The following is a 21763-nucleotide window of genomic DNA, read 5'->3' on the forward strand; positions in this document are numbered from 1 at the left end:
CACATCAGTCCTTTCTCTGAAACATAATCTCAGAGAATTTCCTGGGATTCAACAAGTTGCCCAGGTTCAAATAATCAGTATTTATCAGAGGTAGGTCTTGATCAATCTGGCTTTACTATTATTCGCTATTAACTCTGCCAGGACATGTTGGTTTAAAAACACACACACACACACACACATGCAAATGCAATTTATAATTATATACAGTTCAAATGCTGAAAAAATAAATTTATTCTATATAAACTCTGCTTTGTTTATAATGAGTGAAAAATTATGCAATATTAATGACTGTCTCTTTCTGCCCTCTGGCTTATCTTTCTTTAGTTAACTGTCATTTGGATGCAAAATCTATTCGAGATCACCTCCAATGTATCCTAACATTCATTCCATCACAGGAAATTCAATCTCCCTTCACCAGATCCTTGCATTCTGTCCTCAGGAACAATTATTTCCTATGTTGCTCTTTCCTTAACTCTGATGCTCTTTTAGTAATCATGCTATTTCATTATAAACTTTCTTAACTAAACTTCTCCACTATGGCTATCTTTATTTATAATATAATTACTCCTTAATCTAGCCTACCAATAATTTTATGTTCTAACCATAGTAGTAGAAGTGTTCTCTAAGGTCACTAATAATCTCCTATAAGACAAACTTTAGAATTAGAAACCTTAGAAATCATGTATTCATTCCCTTAATTTTCAGATCAAGAAATTGAAGCCCAAAGACCAAACAAGAAAAACTGAGATTTGAACCAGGTTCTTTGACTTTAAATCAAGGGCTCTTTTTATAATACCATGGCATACCTGTTGTGCCACAGTCACCTCTAATTGTTCTGCCTCAGTTTCCCTAAATTGTCCTGCCTCGGTTTCCCCAATTGTCCTGCCTCAGTCTCCCCAAATGTTCTGCCTCAGGTTCCCAAATGTTCTGCCTCAGTTTCCCTAAATGTTTTGTCTCAGTTCCCACTGATAGCAACCCCCCTTTTCTGCTCATTAGAACTGAGAGAATTAGGGCTGTGGAGATCTGGCATTCCAAAAGATAAAACTCCAGACGTCCTATCTCAGATACCTAATTGGTATCTCTAAGTTTCAGACTTCCTGGTTCTAGTTGGACACCTAAATCTTCCAATTTTTAAGAATTTATGTTCCTACCTCCCAAACTGTCAGAACGGTACTGATGGTCCCTGTCTGAAGATTCCTGCTCACCAAACTCCACCCCCCTTTGTAGACCAGAGCTTAGCGCCATATACATGTCATTGAGTACTCACATTCCATGCTGGATGCTTTGAAATATGAGTGAGCCCTTGGGACAACATACCCCCAGCACAATCTCTCCCTCTCAGAAATCCAACTAAAATATTAAAAATTATCTAATCTCTATCTTGCCTCAGTTTCTCCAGCATTGCATACCCATCAGTCATTTTGACTTTTCCATAGTATGAGAGTACTGAAAAAAAGACCTTCCTTCTCCAATCCAATCCAAAAAGCACTTATTATGCAACTAAGTTGTTCCATCACCCTGTTAAGGATCAGGAACACTATTAAAAAAAAAAAAAAAAAAAAAAAGCCCCTGCCCTTAACAAGCTTTCAATTTAAAGAGGAAGAAAAGACAAAAAGCAGGGAGAAAAGCAGGAGAGTGAATTGGTTACTTAATCTCTCACACCCTAAAATTCTTAGCACAGTGGAGAGAGAGAGCCCTAGGCCTGCAGTTGGAAAGACTTGAATTCCAATTCTGCTTCAGACAATTTCTAGCTATGTAACAAAGAGCATCTCATTTCATGGCTACCTTATCTTTCTTAATTGTGAAATGGAGACAAAAATAATCGCAAATTACTGCTCAAGGTTGTTTTGAGTATCAAATACTATGTTTAGAAAGTGCTTAGCATATGGCCTCATACAAAATAGGTATTTAATAAATGGCTGTTCCTTCATTAAACATGAATGTATTGGAATGCTCTGCCTTAGACACTCTTCTCAAACTATACTATCTCACTTGGTTATTTATCTCAGTTTCCTCAATGGTTAAGTACTTTAAACTCAACACATATAAAACTGAATTCAGTTCCCCAAACCTGCTAATCCTCTCAATTCCCCTCTACTGAGGATATCACAGTCTTCTACTGCCCATACTATGGTAGCAAACTCATTCTCACTGACCCCTTAAGATTCAAATGTTGTCAAATGCTCATTTATACCTTCACAGCATCTTTCATAAAAGTCCCCTTTCTCTCTGATATAGCTGCCATTCTAATATAGGTATCTATCTATCTACCTATTTATATCTATAGATATATATATATATATAGATATATCTACATAGAAGTATTTATATAGATATATCTACATATAATATATATAGGTATCTGATATAGGCACCTCTGATGAGGTGTTGTCATCACCTCATGCCTGGACTACAACAATCTACAGTTTGTTTTATTGTTTTAGGCCTCTTCTTATAATGGTCTATCTCACACTCAGCTGCCCAAATGATATTGCTAAAGCAAAAAACCATCCTAGAGTCTACCTTTTTGCATCACAGCTAAAAAAACTTCAAATGAACTGTTTATGCTCAAAATTTTTCAATTTGTTGCCTCCTAACATCTTCTAAATTTTTTGCAGCTTTTGACGTTATCCATCAACTGAAATTGCTCTCTCCCAAGTTTCCAAAATAGTACTTTCTCATTCTTTATCCGTTAGAACCTTTCTGTAGCATTTGACAACTATGGATCACCTTGTCCTCCTGGAAAATCTCTCCTCTAAAGTTTTTCTTTACTTTATCTTGGTTGTTCTACCTCCATTCTAAGCTCCTTCTAAGTTTACTTTCATGGAATTTTTATCCACATAATATTCAATAAATGTGGATGTTTTCCAAGTTTTTGTTCTAGGCCTTTTTCTATCTCTACTATCATTTAGTGTTATCTCATTAATCCTAAAAAGGGTTCATTATAAATTCTATAGCAATGATTCCCAGAAGTATATGGCAATAACATTATAAATATTGATAAGCATCTACTATGTGCCAAGCACTGTGCTGAATACCTAACAAATATAACATTTGATGCTCACAACAATCCAATAGGTGCTATTGTCATCACCCTCTTTTCACAGATGAAAAAACTGAGGAAAAGGAAGATTAAATAATTTGGGTAGGAATACACAGTAAGTATGTGAGGCCTGATTTGAATTATAGTTTTCCTTTCTCTAGGTCCAGCATTCTATCCCCTGCATCATCTGCTGATCCAGGTTACATTCATGCATCACCAACCATCAATTAGAAATTTTAAACTAAATATCCCATAAGTAGAACTCACAATTAACAAGTCTAAAACAGAACTCATCTTTTACTCCTTAGTGAACCATTTCAATTCTACAGTCTTCGTCTCTTGAATTCCCACCCATTATCATATCTCATATCACCAATTATACCTAGCTAAATAGCAGCCTCCAATCACTCCCACCATAGTGCTAAAAAGGCAAAGTCTTTAAATATTTAATAAAGTAAAGTCCTCTAAAGAATGCATATTATTTCTATGCATGTGCTTCTGATTGAAGGTAAAGAATTCCTGATCAATTCACTATCTTACTCTCCTTATTTGATTTTCCAAAATGCTTTTTCATCCCTCCTCAAATTTCCTTTGGTTCTCAATTTAGTTCTCATCTTGTCTCCTAAATTGAGAACTGTGATTCATAATGTGCAAAAAATTTTTCTTTACATTCAGCCTGAGTTTCTTCTTTTCCTCTCTTCATCTCATGTCACCCATATGCCTTCTGCCAACATTTCCTTCTTCACATGATGAGATATTTACTCTTCAACAAAGGGATATCATTTACCTGCTCAAGTAATCTCATTCTATCTCCAACAAATTTCACTGTCATCCCCACTCTCACTTTCAATCTCTCCCTGTTTATGGGATTCCCTACTACCTACAAAAATTCCTGTAATGTGCTGTTGTCTCCAGAAGCTGCCAATTGCTCTCTGGGAGGAGATCTACTGTGTCAACTCAAATCTCTTGGACAGATTCTTCTTCCTGTAGAGAGCCGACTTCCCTTCCTGCAGAGAGCAGCCTCAAGTCTGGTCCAGAAACAACTCCCTTTTTCCTCCAGAGCTGCCCTCTTTATCCTCCCAGAGAATGGGCGTGGGATAATGCAAGGGCTTCTGGGAAGAATTACTTCAACCAATGAACTTGCTCCTCCTAAGCATGCAAGCTCTTCCCCAGGAAAAGCCAGAACTAGAGAATTGTCAAGTACAGACTTAGCACTTAGTAAGAACCTAATATCTCATTATCTCATTAGCACTTAGTAAGAACCTAACAAATTCCCATGTCTCTCCTTCAGAAAAAAGCCCTTATTTGATCCTTCTAATCTTGCCACAATCCTATATTTCTTATGGCTATTATGTCTAAATGCCTGGAAAAGCTCAGCTACAATAGATGCCTCTATTTTCTCTCCTCACACTCTTAATAATCTCATACAATCCAGTTTTCAATCTTATTCCACCAAAACTATTCTCTCCAAAGGTACCAATGATCTCTTAATTGTCAAATCCAATAGCCTTTCCTTAATCCTCATTACCTGGCAGGCTCTAGCACTTTTGATCACTTCTTCTTTGTTACTCTCTTCTCTACAGAGTTTTGGGAAACTCCTCTCCTGGTTCTCTGCCTATGTGACCAGTCCGTCCTCCTGTCTCCATTGCTGGATCCTGGTCCAAATCACATCATCCAGCCACAAGTATCTCAACAAGATTCTGTCCTTGGCGCTTTCCTGTTTTCCCTGTATACTATTTCTCTTGGTGAACCCATCAGCTCCTATGATTTTAATTATCACCTCTACACTGAAAACTCTTAAATCTACTTATCCTGCCTCAACTTCTCTGCTACTTCTAATGTTGCAAATAAAAATATTTTCCCAACAAGAATGCTCAGTAGTTATCTTAACATATTCAAAATATAACTTACCTCACCTTCTAATTTCCCAATTAATGTATACAGCAATACCATCTTATATGTGTGTAAAGTGGGAGAGATGTTAATGGCAGTTTGAATCTGCAAATATCTTAAAAAGGATAATGGGACAAATTTTTTAGGATGAAAAAATGTAGACATCACTATGACTAGATAGCAATTTCCATGAAAATAATTTTTTGAGTTTTAATGAATTAGAAACTCAGTCATAATTTGGTCATAAATTAGCCAAAAAGGCTAAATTCTTACTAGCTTAAATACTTTGATTCAGTCTTGCTTTATATTCTAAATTATATTCTTTCAGCTAATATTCTATATAACTTTACAATATTCTTTTGAGTGCCACATATCTGCGTACACATAATTTCTCTTAATGGAGTATCCAACATCACTTAAAAGGATGTTACAAATTTAAGTTTATCAAAAGATGTTATTAAGTGTATACTAATCTCAATACATATACTAACCTGTGAAATACACTCTCCATGTTTTAGATTGCTGTTTTTCGATTTACGACTGCTCATTTCAACAATTCAGTTCTGTAAAAGAAAAAAGAAAGCAAAATATAGTGTAACAAGTATGATATATTCTATTGTCCCTGTTTTGTTCTATCATTAAAACCTGGGGCTAACTCGCCTAGGTTAAGAGTTAGAATATTAGTTCTTGAGGACTGGGAGTACTTTCATTTTTGTCTGAGACTTCATATGTAATACAGTGTCTAAATTAATTGTCAAAAAGTGGCAAGTCAAAAAGGCTTGTTTACTGATCACTTAGTTCTCTAGGGGAAAAAAGGACAAAGATGTTTACTGTAAAAATTATAAAGAAATAGAGAAATATTTAAAATAAAGGGAAAGTTTACAGTAGTATAAAAGAGACATTTTTATTAATATATTTTGTTTTCATAAAACAAATTTTTATTTCAAGTTAGTTCTTTAAAAAATTAAAAATCTATTTTTTCTTTCTCCATCTTCCCCCTTCAGCAGAAGTACTTCTAAAAAGTATGCATAAGCAAGCAAAACACATTTTTGTATCTGGCATGTATTCCAAGCATACACACATCACTCTATACTCAAGTCCATTCTTGTTTTGTAAAAGAAAGGTAACATGCTTCATTCATCATGGGTATAATATTCCTGGCTAACATATTACTAGGTATGGCTTCCCTTCATTGATTTCAATTGCTGGGTAGGAGTAGGCAGTGTGTGAATGAATACTCATGTATACTATATTAATGTTTACACATTTGTGTTATAATTTTTACTTTAATATGTAGATGTTTTAAAAGATGATTACTGGTTGCTACAAATAGTAGTCAACAAATCATTTTTTAAAGCTTTATCATTCATTAAATTGTTTATTTCAAATTGTCTTTATTTGCAAATTATTCTTCAGCTTCTCAAATTCCTTTTCACTTTTTCAAAAACATAACTGTTGGGTTCTGGAAGGCAGAAGTAGGTATGGTGAATAATGAACTATTTTAAAAACTTTAATTTAAAGATTTGATTAAGCCACTGAGAGTTTTCTTTTCTTTTTTTTTTTAATTAAAATTTTTTATTTTCTAAACATATGCATGACTAATTTTTCAATATTGATCCTCACATAGCCTTGTGTTCCAAAATTTCCCTTCTTTCCCTCATTCCCTTCCCCTAGATAGCAAGTAATCCAATATATGTTATATATGTTAAAATGTGAAATCCAATATATGTAAACATATTTGCTCAATTATTTTGCTGTACAAGAAAGATCAGATCAAAAAGAAAGAAAATGAATAAGAAAACAAAAAGCAAACGAACAAACAACAACAAAAATAGTGAGAATGTTTTGTTATGATCCACACTCAGTTTCCCCCAATCCTCTCTCTGGATATAGATGGCTCTCTTGTAGAAAGATTTTTTTTTTAAATTTTAATAGTTTTTATTTACCATATATATGCATGGGTAATTTTACAACATTGACAATTGCCAAACCTTTTGTTCTAATTTCCTCCCCTTTACCCCCCCCCCAGATGACAGGTTGACCAATATATGTTAAATATGTTAGAGTGTAAATTAAATACAATATATGTATATAGGCCCAAACAGTTGTTTTGCTATACAAAAAGAATCGGATTTTGAAATAGTGTACAATTAACCTGTGAAGGAAATCCAAAATGCAAGCGGACAAAATTAGAGGGATTGGAAATTCTATGTAGTGGTTCAGTCATCTCCCAGAGTTCTTTCACTGGGTATAGTTCATTACTGCTCTATTGGAACCGATTTGGTTCATCTCATTGTTGAAAATGGCCACATCCATCAGAATTGATCATCATATAGTATTGTTGTTGAAGTATACAACAATTTCGTGGTCCTGCTCATTTCACTCAGCATTAGTTCATGTAATGAACAGGACTTTATGAAATCATCCGTTGGTCATTTCTTACAGAACAATAATATTCCATAATATTCATATACCACAATTTATTCAGCCAATCTCCAATTGATGGGCATCCACATAGTTTCCAGTTTCGGGTCACCACAAAGAGGGCCGCCACAAACATTTTTACACATAAGATCTCTTTGGGATACAAACCCAGTAGCAATACTGCTGGGTCAAAGGGTATGCACAGTTTGGTAACTTTTTGAGCATAGGTCTAAATTGCTCTCCAGAATGGCTGGATGTATTTGTAGGAAGATTATTGAAACTGACCTCAATCATCTCACTGTTGGAAAGAACCATGTCCATCAGAGTTGATTATCGTATAATCTTATTGTTGCCATATATAATGATATCCTGGTTCTGCTCATTTCACTTAGCTTATTAGCTCACTTAGTTCATGTAAATCTCTTCAAGCCTCTTTGATCATGTCTTATATAATAATAATATTCCATAACATTCATATATTGTGACTACCAAGTTAGCACCCTGGATACTTTAGAATCAGCAGGAGTCAGGATAAGCAAAAGTCTTTATTCTTGGTCTTTAGCAGTAGAAGTGAAGAAAATGGCTCTTAGGATCTTAGGTAGTGGAGATCTACCTCACCTCTCCTTCTCTGCCCAGCGTGAGTCTGGCTAGTCTCTCTCCACCTCCCAATCCAACCCACAATTCTCTGTATATACCAAATGATTGGGCCAGCACAGAATAGTGGGAAGGGCCATTTTCCAAGCATATTCTTTTTTTTTTAATTTAGAATTTTTTTTTCACAGTATATATGCATGAGCAATTTTTCTCCACATTATCCCTTGTATTCCTCCCTCCAAATTATCTCCCCCCTTCCTCTACTCCCTCCCCCCGATGACAGGCAATCCCATACATTCTACATGTGTTACAATAAAACCTAGATACAATATATGTGTGCAAATACCATTTTCTTGTTGCACATCAAGTACTAGACTCCGAAGGTACAAGTAACCTGGGTAGAAAGACAGTAGTGCTAACAATTTACATTCACTTCCCAGTGTTCCCTCTCTAGGCGCAGTTATTTCTGTCCATCATTAATCAACTGGAAGTGAGCTGGATCCTCTCTATGTTGAACATATCCACCTCCATCAGAACACATCCTCATACAGCACTGAGGTGTACAGCGATCTTCTGGTTCTATTCATTTCACTCAGTATCAGTTGATGTAAGTCTCTCCAAGCCTCTCTGTATTCCTCCTGCTGGTCATTTCTTACAGAGCAATAATATTCCATAATCTTCATATACCATAATTTATCCAACCATTCTCCAATTGATGGGCATCCATTCAACTTCCAGTTTCTAGCTGCAACAAAAAGAGCTGCCACAAACATTTTGGCACATACAGGTCCCTTTCCCTTCTTTAGTAATTCTTTGGGATATAATCCCAATAGCAGCAATGCTGGGTCAAAGGGTATGCACAGTTTGATAACTTTTTGGGCATAGTTCCAAATTGCTCTCCAGAATGGCTGGATTCTTTCACAACTCCACCAACAATGTATCAGTGTCCCAGTTTTCCCACATCCCCTCCAACATTCATCATTGTTTGTTCCTGTCATCTTAGTCAATCTGACAGGTGTGTAGTGGTATCTCAGAGTTGTCTTAATTTGCATTTCTCTGATCAGTAGTGATTTGGAACACTCTCATCTGAGTGGATATAGTTTCAATTTCATCATCTGAGAATTGTCTGTTCATATCCTTTGACCATTTATCAATTGGAGAATGGTTTGATTTCTTATAAATTAGGGTCAGTTCTCTATATATTTTGGAAATGAGACCTTTGTCAAAACCTTTAACTTTAAAAATATTTTCCCAATTTGTTACTTCCCTTCTAATCTTGTTTGCATTAGTATTGTTTGTACAGAAACTTTTTAGTTTGATGTAATCAAAATCTTCTATTTTGTGATCAATAATGATCTCTAGTTCTCCTCTGGTCATAAATTCCTTCCTCCTCCACAGGTCTGAGAGGTAGACTATCCTCTGTTCCTCTAATCTATTTATTATCTCATTCTTTATGCCTAAGTCATGGACCCATTTTGATCTTATCTTGGTATATGGTGTTAGGTGTGGATCCATATCTAATTTCTGCCATACTAATTTCCAGTTTTCCCAACAGTTTTTTCCAAATAATGAATTTTTATCCCTAATGTATCTTTGGGTTTGTCAAAGATTAGATTGCTATAGATGTACCCTTTTTTGTCCTTTGTATCTAATCTGTTCCACTGATCTACCAGTCTCTTTCTTAGCCAATACCATATGGTTTTGGTGACTGCTGCTATATAATATAGCCAAGCATATTCTTATAGAGTATTGTCCAATGGGGGTAATTAACCTCAAGTGCTGGATTGTCTGACCTCAGTGCACTGACTTGAGTTTCAGCCCTTTACAATATACCATTAACTTATTCAGCCATTCTTCAACTGTTGGGCATCAACTCGTAACTGACACCTTTCAAATAAAGGAGACTATCTAGTATAAATACTGACACTTTTACAGATTTACAGAACAATGAGATTGTCTAACTAAATAGCTGAAAAGTTATGTTTGTTTTTGGAACTCCAAAAGATTATAAAAAGAAATAGAAGTAAATATTTTAAATTCACTAAATTTTAAATCTAATGGCTAAATTTAATATCTCAAATTCTAGTATCTCTAGACATACTAATTTAATACTTAGAAAATGTAGTCTTTCAGGTCAAAAAATAATACTTTTTCAAAATTTCTCAAACTGATAACTTCCTACTTACTACTTAATAAGTGACTTTTCTTTCACATAATATATTATTTTTTAAAATGATGTATTTCCACTACTGATCAGAGAAATGCAAATTAAGACAACTCTGAGATACCACTACACACCTGTCAGATTGGCTAAGATGACAGGAACAAATAATGATGAATATTGGAGGGGATGTGGGAAAACTGGGACACTGATACATTGTTGGTGGAGTTGTGAAAGAATCCAGCCAGTCTGGAGAGCAATTTGGAACTATGCCCAAAAAGTTGTCAAACTGTGCATACCCTTTGACCCAGCATTGCTGTTATTGGAATTATATCCCAAAGAAATACTAAAGAGTGGAAAGGGACCTGTATGTGCCAAAATGTTTGTGGCAGCTCTTTTTGTTGTAGCTAGAAACTGGAAGTTGAATGGATGTCCATCAATTGGAGAATGGTTGGGTAAATTGTGGCATATGAAGGTTATAGAATATTATTGCTCTGTAAGAAATGACCAGCAGGAGGAATACAGAGAGGCTTGGAGAGACTTAAATCAACTGATGCTGAGTGAAATGAGCAGAACCAGAAGATCACTATACACTTCAACAACAATACTGTATGAGGATGTATTCTGATGGAAGTGGAAATCTTCAACATAAAGAAGATCCAACTCACTTCCAGTTGATCAATGATGGACAGAAATAACTATACCCAGAGAAGGAACACTGGGAAGCGAATGTAAATTGTTAGCACTACTGTCTATCTACCCAGGTTACTTATACCTTCGGAAGCTAATAATTAATGTGCAACAAGAAAATGGTATTTACACACATATATTGTATCTAGATTATATTGTAACACATGTAAAATGTATGGGATTACCTGCCATGGGGGGGAGGGAGTGGAGGGAGGGAGGGGATAATTTGGAAAAATGAATAAAAAAAAAAAATAAAATAAAATAAAAATAATAAAATGACGTATTTCCTTCAACTAAGATATCAAGATTGAAAAATTTTATAAATGTACTTTAAATAAAACCCCAGACTTGAAACTAAACCAATTTAAAAATACTTTTTAAAGTAGACGAAGAAAATAATATTTTTTTAAAAAATAATTAGCAAGTAGCCAAACTACAAGCAAGTAGTCAAAATTCCTTAAGCAAATCTCTTGCCTTCTTCCATGTTCTAGTCACAGTGCTATCAATTCAATGCTAGAGTATATCACTTTGCATATATCTAAACATATACCATTCAAATTCTAGGGCTTCTCTAGAATTATAGCATCTTTCATCATAAACTCAGATGTAAATCTGCAAGGAACCCAACAACACTCCCCCTTCCCCCATTTTCCTGATGAAGAAATAAGAGAATTAAAGTGTTAAGGTATATGCTTGGAATTGAATTTCTCTCACACTATACACGAACTCTAAAACACACAGATCCTTTTATTTTTAACCCACACACTTGGAACTCATTATAGATACTAGTTTTGTTCAACACATGTACGTTCCTAGAGCAAGGACATGAGAGTCTTTTACTATAATTCTTGATGTAACTTAGTATAAAACAAGGACTAATAATCTGAAACTTTCCAGTATTAAAAATGTGTGCAATTATCAAAATTACATTGAAAAATGCCATGTCACTCCATCTCCTCTGAGTGAAATGTTAGCTTCTGTTGCCTTTCCCAATTCCAGATTCTGTTGTGTTGGGGGGGAAAAATGAAATGTGTTCAATTTGTGTATAATAATAAAACTAAGCTATAACCCAAAGAAAATTTAAGTAAATAATAGTCTGAGGTTGATTGAAATCAACAGAGGCTGACAACCTCTTACTCTGATCCTCACAAGAGTTTCTAGCATATTAAGTCAAAAAAGACAAAGGAGACATGTATCACAAGAAAGAAAGAGACTTGATATTATAGCTATAAAAAGGCTTAGATAATGGCTACAAAATTTCAAATTTTACACTCTTAAGTAACATAGGATTAAGTGCTAAGGGCATTTATTGGGTGGGACAGACTAAACCAAGTAATTTGGTGAAAGAAAAGTCAAAAATTATAGGATCCAAAATCAAGGGGAAAGGCATCTCAGAGGTTAGATAGTTCATATATTTCATCTTAGATTTGACCAAACCAACGTCCAAAAAATCAAGTGATATACCCCAAGTTACATAGATAGCAAGCTTCACAGATGGGATCTCAAACTAAGTCTTCTAACTCTAGGGCAAAATGTTTTTATTGTCATCAAGGAGCCCCGTAAGGAAAAAATTTAAGAAGCCTTAATCTATTTGATTAAATATCCATTTGCAACTCTTGCCCTCACCTCCACAAGTCTATACCATTGGTTTTTCTGGAGCGTTTTTTTTGAATTCTAATTCTACCTCCTCTGCTTTCCAGAATATCAAGTCCTCTAATCCTTTATTATAGAAGCTGCTAAATCTATTGTGATCCTGACTATGTTTCCTTTGTATTTGAATGTTTTTTGTTGTTGTTGTTGTTGTTTTTTCAATTGGAAGCTTTCAGCATTCCCCCTTAACCTAGGAGTTGCGGAATTTGGCTACAATATTCCTAGGAGATTTTGTTTTTTCAAGTAGGTTGTTAATTCTTAATTTACCTGTTTTCCAGTCAGTTTTTTTTTTGTTGGTTTTTTTTTTGCTGATAAAATATTTCACTTTTTTTTTTCATTCTTTCTATTTTTATTAGTTTCTTGATTTCTCATGAAGTCCTTAGCTTCCACATGGCCAAACCTAAATTTTAAGTACTTGTTTTTTAAAATATTTTGTACCTTTTACCATTTGTCCAATTGTTTTTTTCTAAAAAATTAAGTTCTTCAGTATATTTTGTGACTCTTCTAGAAAACTATTAATTTTCTTGCTTTGCTCTCAATTCTTTCCCTTACTTTTCCTCTACTTATTACTTATTTCTTAAAATGATTTTTGCTCCTTTCTTAAACTCTTCCAGGAATTCTGGTTGGTCATTGTGTCCAATATACATTTTTCTTTAAGATTTTGCTTGTAAGGTTTTCCATGTTATTGTCTTCTGGATTTATTTCGAGCTTCTTTCCATTCACAAAAGCTTTTTGTGGGTAGGTTCTTTTTGTTGTTGTTCATTTTCCAACTCTATTTCTGTACTTTGAACTTTGTATAGGAGTTGGGTTCCATTCATCTCTCCTTGTAGGAAGGGAAATTCACTATCACTTTTTCCTCAGGATTTTTTTTTTTTCCAGCTAGTTCTGAATAATCTGTAAGTTTTCCATGTTTCCAGGGTGATGTGATCTGGAGAGAGGTATGATTACTGCTCTCCTATACTCTGAATATTGATCCTTATGCACAAAGGTCCCATGCTTGCTTGTAACACCAAGTTTTAGTATTCTTCTCTATCCTGGAATCCAGATAATGATTCAGAACCCCTGCTTTCTACTACAGAAATATAACCTAGAACTAAATAATGGGTAACAACCTGCCAAACAGCACCTGGTTCTTCATTCAATGTCTGCAAAAAGATCAAATGGGATTTTTTTTTAAATCAGGTGTCCAATGTCCTTATGTTCTCTGGATGGTGAGAGATCTTAGCACTGCTGCTGTTGACCTTGCTGCCTTCAAGCTCGTTTTTTACACAGTGCTGTGCTCTCAACCAGCCCACACCCTCCTGAAACAAACTTAGTTGTTATAAGGCAAGGTATTACCTCACTAGATAAGAGTACCAGAGAGGGTTATGTTCAGAAAAATAATATAATGCAGAAACAAAATACATCAATCACAATTTAAAATGAAGGGAAAAGATATCAATTACATATATATTCATACTGTGTACAGGATGGTTGCAAATGGAGAAAACCCAATTTCTAATTGCTAAGGTATAAGTATTATAGGTATACACATGAATAACAGTAAGATACAAGAGAAATTACAGGTTTAAAAAGTCCACTAGGAACTTCTAACTTTTGTGTGAAGTCCAGATGTGCAATGAACTTCTGGGTAAAGAGGTTTCTAGAGTAGTGGAGAAAAAAAATAATTAGGAAAGTTAGGAGGAATGGAATGGAAAAAGTGACTGGTTCCCAAGCCCTTGATAATTACAAGGAAATAAAAAATATATATATTTCAAAGAGGAACTTACAGGGAACCTTAGATAATATGCTGACTTTTTTTTTTTAAAAGTAAGCCTCCTTAATATTAAAATAATATGATAAAAACAAAACAAACATACAAAAAACTAGAAGAATAGCAGATTTTCTCTCTCTCACAGCAGGGGGTAGGAGATATATTCTTAACCAAACAAGGGACAGTCAATCACAAAAGATAAAATGATTAACTTTAATATATGAAATTGAAAATCTTCTGAAGAAACAAAATACAACTAGGATAAGAAGGGAAGTAATCATATGAGAAAAATAAATCTGTCTCAATCTAAGCTCCACATATGTTAATATAAGATGATATATAATTAATACATTAAAGAATTAAAATTAAGAAATTAGATTAAGAAAATTAAAATTATAATTAAAGATATCAAAATTAAGAAATTAAGAAATAAGCTTAAGAAATAAATAAAATTAATCATTCCCAATAGTTAAATGGTCAAAGCATATCAAAGTCTCAAATGATTAATTGCCAATAACTAAATTGAAAGAATGCTCTAAAACACTAATAAAAGAAATGTAAATAAAAGTAACCCTCAAGTTTCACCTAGTATCTTGTAAATTGGCAAAGATGAAAAAAATGGGAAAAGTCATTGGAAACATTCACAGGCATTGTTGGTACAGCTATTTGAATCAGCAGTCATTTGAAAAAGCAGCCTGCAATTACATAAATAACGTGATCCAGAGATTCCACTATTTATACTCTAAGGAGGACACTAATCAGAAGCAAAGTTCTCATTTGCATCTAAATATTTATAACAAGTTGTTTTTTTTTTTTGAGGCAATTGGGGCTAAGTGACTTGCCCAGGGTCACACAGCTAGTAAGTATTAATTGTCTGAGACCACATTTGAATTCAGGCCTCCTGACTTCCGGGCTGGTGTTCTATCCACTGCCCCACCTAGTTGCCCCATAACTTTTTTTTATAAAACTGGAAACAAAAAGATATTCACTGGGGAACAAACAACTTTTGATACATAAGTGTCAAAAAAAAAAAAAAAAGTCATAGAATATGTAGAACTTTCTATGTTGCTTTATATTTATCATAGTAATCATATAAGAGAAACATGGAAAGATCTATGTGAAATGATACAGAATAATGCAGGGCTAAGAAAACAATATACATAAAGACTACAACAAAAACAAAAATCAAAGAGCAGGCATTACTCAAAAAAAAAAAAGAAAGAAAAAAAATTAGAAGACATTCCCACTCTACTACTTAGCAGAATTGTAAGGAAAAATGCTAAACTAGAAAAGTGCCAATAATTAGAAAAACACAAATTAAAACTCTGAGGTTCCATTAAAAAAAGAAAAAGGTTAAAACTACTTTGGAGCTACAAGAAAACAAGTCATTGATGTACAACTGGTGGAAATTGTAAACTGATACAGCCCTCCTGGAAAGAATTTAGAAAATATTCTTCCCAAATTAACAAACTGTATTTATTCTTAGATCTAGTAATACCACTATAAGGCCTGTGCTACAAAGAAAACAAAGAAAAAATACCCTAGATATTCAAAAAACTTACAACAACTCTTATTTTAGTGGCAAAGAACTGGACAATTAAATAAGAAGGGTTTCCATGACTTAGGGAATGATTTAACAAAATAGGGTATATAAACATGAATAAAAATTAATTTTATGCTATATTGCTGTGGTATTAAAAAAACCAAAGATCTTCAAAAATATGGGAAGACTTTTTTTTTTTTTTTTTAAAGAAACTGGAGGAATGAGCCATTCTGGAGAATGATTTGGAACTATGCTCAAAAAGTTATCAAACTGTGCATACTCTGACCCAGCAGTGTTACTACTAGGCTTATGTCTCAAAGAGATCTTAAAGAAGGGAATGGGACCTGTATGTGCAAGAATGTTTGTGGCAGCCCTCTTTGTAGTGGGCAGAAACTGGAAGCTACGTGGATGCCCATCAATTGGAGAATGGCTGAATAAATTGTGGTATATGAATATTATGGAATATTATTGTCCTGTAAGAGATGACTAACAGGATGATTTCAGAAAGGCCTGGAGAGACTTACATGAACTAATGCTGAGTGAAATAAGCAAGACCAGGAGATCACTATATACTTCAACAACAATACTATATGATGATAAATTCTGATGGACGTGGTCCTCTTCAACAATGTGATGAACCAAATCAGTTCCAATAGAGCAATAATGAATTGAACCAGCTATACCCAGCAAAAGAACTCTGGGAGATGACTATGAACCACTACATAGAATTCCCAATTCCTCTATTTTTGTCTGCCTGAATTTCTGATTTCCTTCACAGGCTAATTGTACACTATTTCAAAATCCGATTTAGACCAACATAATATAGCATATATCAAGATAAGGTCTAAATGGATATATGATTCAAACATAAAGGGTCTAACACCATAATTAAATTAGGACAAAGAAGAGTTTACCTGTCAGATCTATGAAGAAGGGAAGAATTTATGACCAAATAAGAGAAATTATAAAATCTAAAATGGATATTTTTATTATATTACGTTATTATATTATATTTTTCCTTGACTCAGTTTCCAGTTTCTGGCCACTACAAAGAGGGCTGCCACAAACATTCTTACACATACAAGTCCCTTTCCTTTCTTTAAAATCTCTTTGGGATATAAGCCCAGTAGTAACACTGCTGGATCAAAGGGTATACATAGTTTGATAACTTTTTGAGCATAGTTCCAAATCATTCTTCAGAATGGCTAGATGTATTCACAATTCCACCAAAAATGTAAGTTCCAGTTTTCCCACATCCCCTCCAACATTCTGCATTATCTTTCTCTGTCATTCTAGCCAATCTGACAGGTGTGTGGTGGTATCTCAGAGTTGTCTTAATTTGCATTTCTTGGATCAATAATGATTTAGAGAACCTTTTCATATGACTAGAAAGTTTGAATTTCATCTGAAAATTGTTCATATCCTTTGACCATTTATCAATTGGAGAATGGCTTGAATTCTCAAAAATTTGAGTCAATTCTCTATATATTTTAGAAATTAGGCCTTTATCAGAACCTTTGAATGCAAAAATATTTTCCCAGTTTATTGCTTCCCTTCTAATCTACAAATTGCATTTAATAAAAATATTGATTGTAAGAAAGCAGTATTTTTAATACAAAAACCTTTTAACTTAATATAATCAAAATTATCTATTTTGTGATCAATAATGAATTCCAGTTTTTCTTTGATCACATATTCCTTCTTCCTCCACAGAACTAAGAGATAAACTATCCTATGTTCTTCTAATTTGTTTATAATACCATTCTTCATGTCTAGATTATGAACCCATTATACACAGCAACAAGAAGACTATATGATGATCAATTCTCACAGATATGGCTCTCTTCAACAATGAGATGATTCAGATCAGTTTCACTTGTGCAATGATGAAGAGAACCATTTACACCCAGAGGGAACAATGGGAACAAAGGGTGGAATACAGCATTGCATTCTCACTCTCTGCCATTATTTGCTTGCATTTTGTTTCTTTTTTCTTTCTTTTTGATCTGATTTTTCTTGTGCAACTAGATGGTTGTATGAATATGTAAACAAATATTGGATCTGGCATGAATTGGCCTGCCTGCTGGGTGGGGGAGGGATGGGGGTAAGAAGGGGAAAATTTTGGCAGGGAGTTATGCAGGGGTCAAAGTTGAAAAAATTATCCACACATATACTTTGTGAACAAAAAGACTTAATAAAGAAAAAAAAATAATGAACCCATTTCAACCTTATCTTGGTATAGAGTGTTAGGTGAGGGTCAATGCCTAGTTTCTGTCATATTGGTTAAGGAACTCACATTCTAACTGTCTATTAAACAACCATGTACAAACAAACTATCTGCAAGGTAAAATTCATAAGAATGAATTATCCTTAAGGAAGACTGGTGACAAATAATACTGAGATTTAAAATCTTTTTCATTATTATTTCAAAGACAATTAAGCTGAAGTTGTTAAAAGTTTAAGTAACATGTCCATGATCAGACAACTAATAAATTAATGGGCTCATAGGATCATTAATTCTAGAGCTGCAAGAGAGTTCATAGGAAATCTTGTGTAAATTTCTCACTTGCAGTCAAGGAAGGGGAAAGCCCGGAGAAATTAAGTCTCCAAAGTCATACAGATAAGAAAGAAAAATAGAATTTGAACCCAGATTCAATTACTCCAGGGACAGTATCTCAGGTTGAACCAGATGTTCTGGCTTGTGTTTTAATTCAAATCTGAAATATAATTCCACCTCCTACAAGAAGATGCCTTTCTTGATCTTGCTCAATGATAGTACCCTCCATTTGAGATTATTTCCAATTTACCCTAATACAGCCTATAAAACTATGTAGTTGTCTAGATGCTGATTCCATCATTAGATTGTAAGAAGCTCTTTGAAGATAGGGATTGTTTTTTTGTTTTTTTTCTGTATACTCAGCACTTAGCAAAGGGTTCATGAAAAACTTTTAATAAATGATTACTCTTGTTGCTGAACTCAATTCCAAACCTCTTTCTATGGAACCACATTGTTTTGTACACTTTCTAAAATACAGATGTATATATTTCAAAATATATGAGGATATTGAAAAAGTGGACAATGGTTTTTTTTTTTGCCATTCTATCTTTTAGGACAGTTTTGGAGATTCTACCATACTAACTTGTCCAGATATCAAACTTTGGAACTGAAAAATAATTTAGCATGGAATACCTTCATAAGGTTTTTAAATATCATAAAATGACAAAGTAGTAAGTCTTTTAGATTTCCAAATAGTTCAATATTCTTTTTGAATATTCATAGTGAAATTCCACACATCAAGATGCTATATAAATTTAGATGATTATCTATAAACTTTATGCTTAAAAAGCTACAGGATGAGATCTAAATGACTTCTAGCCACATGATAATTTTAAATTGCCTTTACTAAAACTATAGAAAACTATCTATGATAATTACAAATTGCATTTAATAAAAATATTGATTGTAAGAAGGAAGCATTTTTCCCCCCCACTTCCACCTCCAAATTTATTATCTTTGGACTAAATGGAATAGTTGGTATTCAGGAGAGAAATTCAAGAAGGGTTTGAGTGATGAAGGAAAGTTTTGTGGAGGTGCCAACCTTGTCAAATCAACATCCTCTTCTTCTGCAAGACACTTTTATCCTCTCTACTTTGCTTCCAATTGTGGTGCCTGCCATGCAAATGCAAGTTAACCTGACATATCAAATGTGGCCGCTAAATATGGAAATAAATAAATAAAAGCAACACACACACACACACACACACACACACACACACACACACACACACACATAAAAAATAAACATATCCCAATAATGAATTCCAAAAATTGAAATTCTAATCCCTCTCTTGCATAATGACTTTTGAAGTACTTCTTTCTCTACAGCTAAAATAGAGTAATTTGAACAAGAAGGAAGTACATTTCTTGAGTCTGCTTTTCATCTAGTATAAAAGGAACCAGTTTAAATATAGGGTTTGTTGTTTTGTTGTTGTTTTTTTAAGATTTCACCATAGGCACAACCCCCAAAACGAATGTTATATTTTTAAAAGTCCATTAAGTCATAGACCTTTAAAAAATAAGGAAGTCTTAGAATTCCAAGAAATAGGTTTGCATAAAACTACTCCAGATAACTTTTTATTTAGGCAAGTTTTATGGATTTTATGCATTATTTCTACACAACAAAGGTACTTCTTATTCTATATTTATTGAATCTGAATGTCAACTATTACAATTATAAGGAAATTAGACCACAGTACTCAACGATTTTAAATCTAAATACATTTATGCTTGAAATGTCAGTTAAGGGGGTGAGGGGGGAGGAATCAACCATCTTTCTAATAGCCATACTACAATCCCTTTGATCGCTACTTTATTCACAATCATAAGAATGAAAGGAATACCAGAGAAATGATCTAGATAATCTCTTTATTTCTGATATGGCAAAGGAGATAAAGACAGTTCAATGACATATAGAGAATCTGTAGCAATTTCCTACCATCTTAGATTAGTTGAAATCTGTATCTACATATAAGCTGTCTATAGCTATCCTTTCCTGCATAAATTTTTGGAATCCTTTTTACCCTATACTAAAAAGAAAAGGAAGAATATTTTCTTTTGATCATTACATTACCGTTTATTACACTTAGCCTTTTCTCTTATAGTAACTAGGTGGCACAAGACAGAACACTGATAGGGCCAGAAAGTCTTGAATTCAAATCTTACCTGAGACACTTTATTTGGCGGGTGATCCAGGTTGTCAATGCCTGCCTCAGTTTCCTTATTTCCAAAAAGGGAATAATAAGAGTACTACTTCCCAGGGTTGGTGTGAGAATCAAATAAGATAGAGTGCTTTGCTGAGTGACTGGCACATAGCAAGCACAAAATAAAAATGTTAGTTATTGTTATTTAGTACAAATTCATTATATTTTTGTTAACAATACACTACAGATGTCAAGTGTTCTCATTTCTACCTTTGTAACTTCCCTTATATATGCCCTTCTTTTCTCTAAAACTGCTACCACTCTTGTATAAATTCTCATTTCATACTTAGACTATATCAACAGTCTGTTATTTGATTTCCTAGCCTTATTTTCTCCTCATTCCAGTCAATCCTTAACTCTTCTATCAAACTGACTTTCTAAAATCCAAGTTAGACTTGCACATCCCTACCCAATGGCTCAATATTACCTCTAGGTTCAAATATAAAATCATCTATATGGCATTCAAAAACTTTCATAACTTGGTCCTGTCCTACATTTCCAGGCTTTTAAAATTGTACTCCCCTTCATAAACTTTTCAATTCAGAGATAACTGGCCTTGCAATTCCTCAAATATGACAATCTATCAATTCCCAGATAGAAAGTCTCTCCTACAAAAAGCCTTTCTCAGGGCTCCTTAGTGCTATTGCTTTACCTTTGAAATTATTTTCAACTTAACCTGGCAATTGATGGCATGGTACCTTAAGACTGAGCACCCTGAGATGTAGATTGTGTTTTGTCTCTTGTTGTATTCACAACGGCTTAACACGCTCTGGCACATGGTGGGTACCTGATTACTTGACTTGCTGTCCTTTCTATCTGGTCCTCTATGTAGCAGGTATAAGAAAAAAAGCAGAAAGCACTGAAAGGAAGAAAGCCTGATGAGATCATTGTGAACACAAATGGAGTTCCCTAAGGAATTTAGATTTTTTTAAATACACACACACAACAGAAAATCAAAACAGAGCAGATGACAATGAACAAACTCAAGACTGTGGAACAGTTATATGAAAATTATAATAGGAATGTTAAAGTTCACAGTATAGTGAAGTTGACAAGGAAAACAATGAAATACAAAAAGGACTTTTTAAAAAGCTATATTGGAGAATAGAGACACAAAAAATGGTAATGGAACATTATTGGTTTGGATGGACCTTACAACTAGAGCCATATAAGAAATTGAGATGTAAGACACTGAATTCCTGTGTCATTAGAAGTCTTCAAGTTAATGCTGATTATGTGTTATTTTATAAA

The 21763-nt window shown here is 34.0% G+C and overlaps 1 protein-coding gene across 11 annotated transcripts in view; it reads right to left on the reverse strand.

Annotated features, from left to right (window-relative positions):
* The window catches only part of ORC4 (origin recognition complex subunit 4), a 73862-nt gene that overhangs the window by 41528 nt on the left and 10571 nt on the right, over nt 1-21763 (reverse strand). For 9 of the 11 annotated variants that reach the window (XM_074302131.1, XM_074302129.1, XM_074302132.1 and 6 more), the window contains exon 2: nt 5428-5499. In XM_074302131.1, coding sequence (XP_074158232.1) covers nt 5428-5484 — 57 coding nt within the window. In that variant the 5' untranslated portion in view covers nt 5485-5499. Of the gene's footprint in view, nt 1-5427; nt 5500-19350; nt 19375-20474; nt 20506-21763 lie in introns of those variants that run through there. The other 2 variants (XM_074302125.1, XM_074302124.1) reach the window with 2 other exon arrangements.

The sequence above is a fragment of the Sminthopsis crassicaudata genome, chromosome 3 (assembly GCF_048593235.1).
Source record: "Sminthopsis crassicaudata isolate SCR6 chromosome 3, ASM4859323v1, whole genome shotgun sequence".
Lineage (NCBI taxonomy): Eukaryota > Metazoa > Chordata > Mammalia > Dasyuromorphia > Dasyuridae > Sminthopsis > Sminthopsis crassicaudata.